General features: G+C 32.9%; 1 protein-coding gene across 1 annotated transcript; it reads right to left on the bottom strand.

Moving 5' to 3' along the window:
* Nucleotides 1-895: 895 nt before the first annotated feature.
* Nucleotides 896-10,535, bottom strand: LOC112737796 (uncharacterized). The gene is made up of 16 exons (XM_025787905.3): nt 10,161-10,535; nt 9,933-10,073; nt 9,726-9,817; nt 9,356-9,452; nt 8,672-8,715; nt 7,206-7,294; nt 6,255-6,346; nt 6,002-6,148; nt 5,746-5,893; nt 5,535-5,611; nt 5,074-5,145; nt 4,250-4,297; nt 4,037-4,164; nt 3,789-3,948; nt 3,507-3,708; nt 896-1,426 (listed from the first exon to the last, which is right to left on the bottom strand). Exons 1-16 carry the CDS (start codon nt 10,272-10,274, stop codon nt 1,377-1,379), a joined length of 1,701 nt encoding a protein of 566 aa, XP_025643690.1. The 5' UTR covers nt 10,275-10,535; the 3' UTR covers nt 896-1,376.

Raw genomic sequence — 10,535 nt, 5'->3', positions numbered from 1 at the left:
CGGACGTAGGCGGGGCAGGGCGGATTGGACAAGCCGGCCCGCTTTGCCACTCCTAGAAAAAACTACCAAAAACATCTTTTAGAAATTTTATATACTAAAAAGTTACAAGAACAAAAAATTATAAAAAGTAATAACGTGCAAATGAAGGAAAATTGTGTATCCTTGAGCATTAGTATCTACGATCTAGCTTCTTTGTTGTTTGTTGCTTTGCTGCTCCTGTTGGCTGCTGGATTTTAATCATTTTATGATGAGACTATCCTCTCATTTTCCCTTGAGATATAAAACAATAAGCCCCCCTAAAAAAGATGCGATTTAACAATATAGTCATAAAATTATTACCTTGTTTAAAATAAATGTCTATTTGGACAGACTGTTATATTAAAAACTAAATATATCCGAATACAATTATTGTCTATAAACTAGTATACCAAAATCAAAGAATATGAACACAGTTTATATATATATATCATTGTATCAACAGAATAATTGACTAATTGTGCTCAAATAGATTAACCTTTTCAGAATAAATATAAAAAAATTAACTTTTAATTAGTCAATACTAACTTATAAATTATTTCTTTAACTCATTTTGAAAGATTTAGAATGAATTTAAAATTTAAGATTTAAAAATTGGATTTTAAAATAAAAAAAAAGTTCAAAAAACTTAATTTATATTAGTTAAAAAAACTAATTCCCTAATTGAACTCATCGTTTTAATATGAATACTGTTAGAAAATTAATATTTTTCAACTAACATCAACCATTTTTTAAAATTATTTTATCTTAAAATAGTAGACTCTAAATCATAAACTCTTAACCCTAAACCTTAAATTATAAACATTAAACTTAAATCTTCCAAAAAATAAAAATCATAAATGTAAAAAGAAAGAATTGATTAATTAAAAATTAGTTCGTATATTTTCTCTTTTAATATATCAATTTGTATAAATAGAGTTATCCTAAATCGGAAGGAATAATAGTTTACATCAGAGGAGATACGTTTAACAAGTTTGTGAAAATAATGACTGGAACATTTCGATAATATAGTTATTTTACAACGAAAAGTTCAAATAAATATTCTAACCCTCCCACAAATAGACAAGCTGGCCTTGTAGTTCGTACTTTGAAGGAGATTGAAAGAATGAGAAATTTTGAATAACAACCAAAAGGAACGCAATAATCACATTCCATTGGTGTGTTACTTTCCAGTGGAAAAGCCAAACCATTGTTTTGATGAGAAAAGAGGTGCTAAGTTTCAGGCGTCCATTTTAGAAGCCAAAAAAGAAGAGGAAAATAGCTACGTGAGTTGTGCCTACTTATAGGAGGATCGTGATCAATATTGATCAAACTGACCCAACGGTATGCAATAGCTTTCATCACCTCCCTGGAAGGATATCTGAGAATGAAAAATCATTAAACGGCGGCCCTGTAACAAGAAAGAAACCAAAAAATAAGTGCCAAATTCCGAGTGATTCGGAATCAGGGGAAGAAAAAGGGACAGTGATCCAGTTCATGCCAAAGTCAAACAGCAAATTCAGATTCATATAGTCAAGCCACAAGCAGGTATTGCACCAATGCACGGGCAAGTGTGCAGGAGAGTTGAGCAATGACAAAACAAGATACAATTCCCTTCGTACTCCAAATGTGAAAAACATGAAAGTAATGCAGATAAAAAGAAGATTAAATCACCTAAAATACCACCGAAAGATTAAATGTTGACAAAAATATTTCTAAGAGTAATTATCCAATCAGTCCTAAGGATTTTAAAAGCGGACATTTTAGTCCACAAGAAAAATTAATACAAAACATCCCCAAAGTTTTACTCCGACAGACAAATTAGTCCTTAGTTCTTTTTCTGGCAAAATAATTATCCAAATCAGTTTCCAAAAGATTTTAAAAGCAGACATTTTAATCCCTAATAAAAATTAATACACAGATCAATTCCCAACTTTTTTTTTCTGTCAGACATAATAGTCCCCTATCCATAAAAAAAGTAAAATAAAATATAATAATTATTATTATTAATTACACAATAATACTGTACCATAATTTTTTGGACAAAAATAATAATAAATTTATTCATTAGAATCTCATGTATGTATTTATAATATAAAAAAAATTTTGCATAAAAAATATAAAAAGTGTATATATATATTGTCACATAATAATAATAATGTTGTTCAATAAAGTTATTAGAGATTATTCTACAAGAAACTCAATGTTGAAACCATTTGATATTTTTATATTTAATATAACTTAACTTAGTGTGATAACTAGAAATTAAGTATAATAAAAGTTATTCTTCTATTTTCACTTGAATCTCAACTTATTCACCAAATTATCAATTAACTCAAGAAGCTAACTGAATTTCTACTTCATAATTAGACTAATTTAACATACACATCCATGTGGCATACATATTATTTTTCTTTGATTTATAATGTGTGGAAAAACCATGGTAACAAAAAAAAAAGTGTGTCAAATTTGTAACTTAATTCCATATGTATAATGTCAAATTGTCAACAAGAATCAGACAATTTCCTATTTTAAAAAACCTGTTTGTATTAAAAGAAAATATTTTAATTTGGATTTCAAAGTATCACTATTCACCTTGCTTGTTTCCAACGAAAAGAGTGTATTAATATGCTAATGTTATCATCCACATGCACAAAGCTAATCTAATAATAATAAATGTTAACATATAGTAAAAGTAAATTAGATAGAGGAACTGTTATGTCTGACAGAGAAAAACGTCGGGAATTGATCTGTGTATTAAATTTTTTTGAAGACTAGAATGTTCGCTTTTAAAATCCTTGGAGACTGATTTGGTTAATTACTCTGTCGGAAAATAGACTAGCGACTGATTTGTCTGCCAGAGTAAAACTTTGGAAATTGATCTATGTATTAATTTTCTTTGAGGACTAAAATGCTCACTTTTAAAATCCTTGGGATTGATTTGAGTAATTACTCTATTTTTAAAAGAAAAAAAAAAACAAAAATGCGCTCAAGATTTAAAAATGAAACAAAAAAAACCAAATATTCGATATATATTCTCGAAAAGGATTTTAGATATCGAATTTTGATTTTTTTTTTTGCAAGCATTAATAATTAAAAAAAAACACATTTTTTTTATCATTAAAATTATGTATTTTGCATCAAGCAATTTGTTATGCGACTTTTTTATTGGTGGCCTACATTTTTTTAAAACAAATGAAAAATAAAAATCTAAAGATAGAATTTTGCTTTAATTTTTTGCATAAATCTTCTAAATAGTAATCCAAATGTTTCAACAAAAATTCGATTCAAATTCGCAAACCGTTTGTCAAAGACAAATATTGCTTGTTACTATATATATATATATATATTATTTTTATCATGCTTTTAAATCCTTTGGAGAAAGTTTAGTCATTTTAATCGTTTAAAGATAATTTTGTCAGCAACTAAACGTTTTTGATAGTTCACCTGAAAAGAATAACCAATTAATATGAACGGAAAGCATTTCTCACCTTCTTGTTCCCCTAGAATGTAAAAAGGAACGTGTGCAATCATCTTTGTTGCACCTTCATTCCAATTTATGCTGCCAACTTTGCCTGTTGAAGACCGTGAAGGCCCCAATATGGATGCGCATATAGCAGGATCATTCATCAGAGCCAGGAAATCGCATGCACGTCTCCACACCCTCACATCTGAAATTCGAGAACGGGCCACCTGGGATATAGACCCTTAATTAGAGGGCAGAAAATTGCTAAATCCTTCTTATGCTTTGCTTTATGAAACCACTGAAATACCTTGCCCAAGGATACACGTGCTCTTGGTGCTAATTCGCGATGGTGTGTAGCAAGCTTTGAAATGGCTGTTATAACAAAACATAGAAGCCTCGATTGTGATGACCGTCTGTAGTTATTCTTATCAGGACCAAGGGACACCTCCTGTGTCATGCCGAGACGACTTCCAGGTAAAGAAAGTAGATCACATCATCACACAAGTACCCAAGAAACATTGCACGTGAAGCAGCAAGTTTATCCTACATCCATACCTAGAGGAAAGGTTTTCATACAAAAGGAGTTCTAAACTCTCAAAAAGCTCACGAGCTTCGTCTTTGTGAGATTCACCACCTCCACCATGCTCTCCAATGGCCCAGCATAATTGCAATGCCAATTCTGTCTAAAGTAAATCCAATGAATTCTTAACCCTTAATTGTTTTGTTGCATCCCTCTCTGGGAAATAGTTAAAATATTTGCAGGCTAACCTTTTCTGGGCTGTCATAAGCTTCTCCAAGTCTGTCCATTATAGGTTTCTGGAATAAAATCATACAAGCATAAGCTTCGCAAAACAGAAATGGTAAGTGAAATCACAGCACTAAAGGAATACGTAACAGTATTTTAAATATAAAAATGCAATTTTAAGAAATAGCAATATGGGGCACAACCACACAAGGCACATCCCAAAAGGGGGAAAATTGTGTATGAGCAGCATATAATGGTGTCAAGTACACGTATAGATTATGTCAATATCAAACTTCTATGACACTTGGAATCTATCAATGTCATATTTTTGACTCCAATGTGGCAGAACACGACACATATATGGTCGTTTAAATTTTGAAAAGGAAAAAGAAGTAACACACAAATAATGAGTTTATTTTAAACTTCAAAACAATTTTTAATAGTAAAAGAAAATAAGGCAAGATTGAAGCTTATACTAAACCATAGAATTCAAGCCAATTAATCAAAGATGAGTGCAATTATCATATCTGAATGAGGTGGTGAACACTAAGCATTCACGGGCTTACTACAAATATGATACACAATAGGGCATAATAACGTCGTTTGACCCATGTAGCAGATCCCACCTAATCGGATAAAGCATTGACGTTGAAGCTTATACTTGTGATATATGTCCATGCCCATTTGGATGTCTTTCAAGTTTGTCTCTTACCATATTTTTATCACCTCTCACATAGCACAATCAGTGTATGCTATTGCAAGGAGATCTATGTAGAAACCCAATTAAGGGCTGAACTATATTTGGCATAAAGAAAAAATAAAACATACTATATTGTGAGAAAGATACCTTTAGAAGAGCAATGAAGTTTGGAGAATGCTGAAAAGTAGAAAGCATAAACTCCAAAAGCCGGTTTCGGACCTGAAGGCACAGTAGAATAGAATATAATGTAGTAAGTTAAAATTCAAAAAAATAAAAAATAAAACAGAAATTCTTATTGACATCGGGTAACCAAAAGTGGAAGTGTCCTAAGTCACACAAGGGGGGTTCCAACGCATTGTGGTAACTAAATTTAGATGTTCAAGTGAAGAGTCACAAAACCAGACATTTATGGAAATAAGAAATTAATGAGAACTGTGAGAATACAATTTTCTTTAAGACCACAAGGTACTCCTACAGAAAGCTAAATAACAAATGACTGGTCTGTGCTCTACAGAACTAGAAAAGCAGCTTCATGTATTGTCAGATGCCAGTTCTCAACAGATATTCTAACAGTGTGTCATAATCATAAGAGAAGAAATAGTCAGTACCTCATAAGAAAATACTTTATCCGGAAATATGGTAGCAAATCTTGACATAAGAAGGGGAATCAATGCACAGATCAGAGCTGCAAATTTAAAAGAGGAAGAAAGCTGTAAAAGCAGCAAGATCATGAATATATTTCCCACAACAGAATTCATCGATCCCAGTGTAATGCACCAATACCAGGTTAAATGAACATTGAAATTGAATAAAACTTACAGTCATTGACATCACGCAATGCTATAGAGAAGTAAACATCAAGAAGATGGGGTGCCATGCTAAGTACTGCTTTCAGCCTATCAGAGTAAGGACTATTAGCAGCAGCCTGCAATAGAGTTGCCATCACTGGAGATGACCAAGGACGTTCCTGGCATAAAATAGAATTACATTAGAAACAAAAAGAAGCTTAATGCTAAAGAACCATCCTAAAATTATACTGCAAACATAATATTTAACAGATAGAAGGTAACCATACAGCGATACCATCATTTTCATCCTTTAAAAGCTCGAGGAACAAAGGATCAGATACATCAATTGCACTGTTATCGTCAGATTCAAAATCTCCTCCACCATCTTCTATTGTTGAACCAGTGTAGGCTTCATCCATAAGGGCAAGTAGCATCTGCATTAAAAAAGTGCCAAATTCACCTAAATTTCAAATTTAGGTAAGAATGACTCTACTTTTCTTTTCTTTTTGTTTTCCAAAATTTTATTTTATTGAAGATTACCTTAGGAGCAGTATTCTGCTGAATCGAAGCTATGCTATTTCCAATAAGTGGTCCTGAGCTTTTTTCCACCCTCTCCAATGCCACTACCAGAACTAGGGGGCAAAAAAGGCAATAAAATGTAAGAGATCATGTAATTGTGCCGATGCATGGAAGTTAAGTGTTTCTTATGATAGCCTTTTTAAGAAGTAAAAGTATTTACCTGTTTCAATTTATGTATAGGATTCCATTTTTCTTATTATTAGTCTCTCTTTTATTATGCTAAGGTATTTACCCATTTAGATTTATGCATAGGATTCCATCTGATTCAAGGTACACAACTAACTAACACCCTTTGGTCCAACTCCAATATTTACTTTTTCAATAATTCCTTTACTTTAAACTCCCGAATTCTACAATAAAGGGTTAATTTTGGTTCTCACTAGTGTTTAGACAATCTAAGTGAAACGGAGTTATGTTTCTCCATTAAGTAGCATGCGAAAACTGATGTTTCTACTTTCTTTAATTTGTTGTTACATGACCAAAACTTTATCTTCTTATTCCTTAATGCATAATTGTATTTTTTGCTATCCTATTTGTTTGGGCATCCTACATATAGTTATTTTGGTTTGCACCCTACAATCACTATCACTTGATCGTTGACACCTTATGCTGCCAATTTTTCTATACTCCCCTTGCAACTCATAAATTCACAATTATCCACGCAAAGCTTTCCACATGAATTCTTTATTGAAAAGGCATTTATCACATCCATGACCCAATTCATTATTATAAAATTTCAACTGTACGTATGCCATGCTTGTTGCAAGCCTTTATATAGAGACTCATATTTCATAAAGGAAGAGGATTATGTTAGGTACTCAACAGGTCATTAACATACAAGAGAAATAAGTTATAACATTTTTCTATGAAAAAGTAGAAGTAAACAATACATGAATGGTCATATGAACTTACTCGGCAAGTCTATTAAATATGGGAATAACGGAATAAATGATCCAGGTGACATCAATCCAGGGAAAGCTTTCGAAAATTGTTTCTCTAATCTGCAAAAGTGGGTGTAACAATTGTTTGTCAAAATCTCTATTAGGCACACTAACAGAATGCAACTACATACAAGTTACGTGAAATATCTATGTAATGTTTCTTTAAGCTTCTTTTCATTTTAGCAAGATTCCTTCAACATGTAAAAAAGGGGACTGACTGTAAGGGAAGGGAAAATATTTTAGTAATTGAATAATCAAATAGAAGGGTAAGGCATCTAGCTTCTATGGAAGGGGAAATATCTAACTGGAATTTTTGTTAAAGCTATTGTTGAGTTGTGTTGAATCTATTGTTGTTGAATCTGTTGTTAAGCTGTGTTGAATCTATTGTTGTTATTGCTGTTCTTGCTGTTTTTGGTGGTGGTGAGGATGAGGGTGGGGTGAAGGGGAGAGAGGTGAAGATGAGATAATGATGGTGGGGGGTGGGGGAGGTGGTGTAGCTGAGTGTGGGTTGAAGGCAAGAGGTGGAAGTGAGATGGTGATGATCATGTCGATCTTATTAGGAGAAAATTTCGTAAAAATGAATTTGACCATATGTTAATTGTAAAAAATTTAACCTCAATCGTAAAATCGAAACTTATTTGAAATGTAAGAAACAAAATTGAAACAAATTAAACGTCAAGGGTATTGTAGAAACTTTTTGAAAACTTCAAAGATAAAAAATATACTTTACCCAAAATAAATAAATAATCAAAGAGAACCAAAATGCGAACATAAACATAGCAAAGCCACACAGTCCTTAACAATGATTGTAAGGGTAAAAAGACCTTCAGCTTTTCACCAAGTAATCTTATCCCAAAGAATTTTCCTTGAAGCTATAAATGTTACACTCCAAACAAAATGGATCTAAGAGTAACATGGACAGCCTAAAGCAACAATAACTTGGTTCTTACATCGACCAAAACCAGCAAAACTAGTTATCAAAAACTGGTCCAATAATAGGCACACCCTAACACTCCAAAAAATAATAAAAGAATTACAATGTTTATCAACCTTTTAAGAAGAGCTATATATGCCATTAAGACCCAATCATATTTTATTCCAGTCATACTTGAAAATTGAGGATAAAGTTCAATCGTTAATTTCTTCTAATATGCAGTTAAACAGATTTCTTTTTCAATGTTTATCAACCTTTTAAGAAGATACTAATCTGATTTTTGTCATACCTACTTGAAATACTTTGTTTTTATCATTTTAAGATCAACTGATCAAGATGCACGCAATAGAGCTTAGATCAGCAAATCAATGGTCCATTTGTCTCCATTGTCTTTATTCATTCAGAATATGTTGGAATTCGTTGGTTAACCTCCCACCCACACGTAGCGCAAAATAAAATTAAAAAAAATTAAAGAAAAAAGAAAGGAAAGAAAGAATGCATACCTTTCACCATTCCAAGCGATCAGTTTCAACAACAAAGGAAAAAACTGCCAAATGAATTATGATAGCTAATTTCAGATAGCGGAATTCTGGTATAAGTCTACAAGAAGAATGTTACAAAGGCAGAAGGGAACATGCTCAAGAATCAAGATGTTAATATGATTGAACTTTTCACAGTTCAACTTAGATTCTAGAATCAAGAAACCTACCCGTCTCCATTTTCCAAAGCTAAACATATGGAGATGGGCATAGAAACTGTAGATCAGAAAATTGAATCAAACAGTGACATATTTCTGCCATACCCAGGATTCTATAACTAAAATAGTATGCATATAACAAATAATACTCATTTTGTCAAGTAACTATTTTCTCATACCAAACTTCTTAATTTACTGCCTGGGAAAACTTTAGGTGCGATTTTCTTCTAAGGTTTAGCCAAACAGTGTCCTAAGGCATTGGTTAAGAGAGTTAAAAAAGAAGGCTTTGACTGTTTCAATTTAATAGCATCGGATTCAATGGATTGAAAACTTAAAAAATTATATTTTCCATTTAAAATCTTGTTTGTGGTATCCTTAACTAGTGTCATTAGGACTCTTGTTAGCAAAACCCTTTAGCTTCTCTTCTTTTTCGCTCGAAAACACTGAAAGAAATATATCCTCGAAAAAACAAGTAGAGCTTAGGTCATACCTGAGGCAATAAGTTAGGGAAAGAACTTAGAAGCTTCTTCTTGTTGGAAACGATAAATTCGACAGTTGCTTCTGCCACAACCGGATCAGCAAACTCTCTGCAATAGGATACAAATATGTCACAAGAGTAATAAGCCCTGTTTTGATGATAACTTCCTAAAATAAAGCTAAAAGTAGAAAGCCTAAGTCCCTGAAAATCATTGAGAATCTATTCACTCCCTCTTCCTCCCTTCCATTCCCATTATTAAGACTTCAGATAGAGTGAAATGCAGCATTTGAATCGTTAATGAGAAAATAAGAATTAAACCACATGCATAACTATCCATATAATTTGAAACCGAACGAAAATATATCAAAATATATAGAATCACCTGCTCAAACACGAACGAAAAAATGTCCTAAGACTAGGATCAGCATCATGAAGAACAACCTCTCCAAAGTCTAGAAAAAACTGAAGAATTGCCTAAGAAATGAGAACGAAAGGAAGAAAAATCGTAAGTTTTTTATCCGAAGTGCTTTCAAAAAGATAAATCAAGTGATGATAATAAAGAAAGAATTATAAAAGAATGGAGATAAACCAATAAGAGAAGGCCGTTGGAGGTTCGAGATTGAGAACGGGAAGCGACGGCTCGATGGAAGATCTTGTTAACATGCGGATAAACCCTAGCTACCAAGTCCTCCGAATTCTTAGACTTGCAAATTTCGTAAAGCTTCTTCACCTAATCAAAATTCAGAAAAACAAAGTAAGAAATAATTAAATAATAATTTTGTTACGAAAGAGGGAAATATGGGGAAGAGTTAGTTACGGAATGAAGAAGAGAGGGATCGGAAGCGGGGTCGTTGGCAGTGTTGGAGTCTCTGGAGCTGTTGGAGAGCGTTCGGAGGTAGAAGTCCCAACCTTTGTCGTCTCGCTCCGGCATCGCTGGAAAAAGAAGATGGGGATTGTCGGAGTGATTGAGTTACGGATGGGTAGCAAAAGAGTGATCTTGCAACACTGGTACCTCCACTTCCCTGCTCGGCGGGGTTGAGTAAAGCCGTAACTCCTTCGTACTTGACTCGTTAACGATGGGATAAACTGCTTTTTTAGCTTCTGAACGGTGAACCAAACTCGTTAATCTCCGGGTACTATTCCTTAACCTTTTTTGGCAGTGACACGGTAAGCGAAAGAATGAGCTAGCATT

This window comes from Arachis hypogaea, chromosome 13, assembly GCF_003086295.3.
Source record: "Arachis hypogaea cultivar Tifrunner chromosome 13, arahy.Tifrunner.gnm2.J5K5, whole genome shotgun sequence".
In the NCBI taxonomy this organism is placed as follows: Eukaryota; Viridiplantae; Streptophyta; class Magnoliopsida; order Fabales; family Fabaceae; genus Arachis; species Arachis hypogaea.
This window is presented reverse-complemented; position numbering and strand designations above follow the sequence as displayed.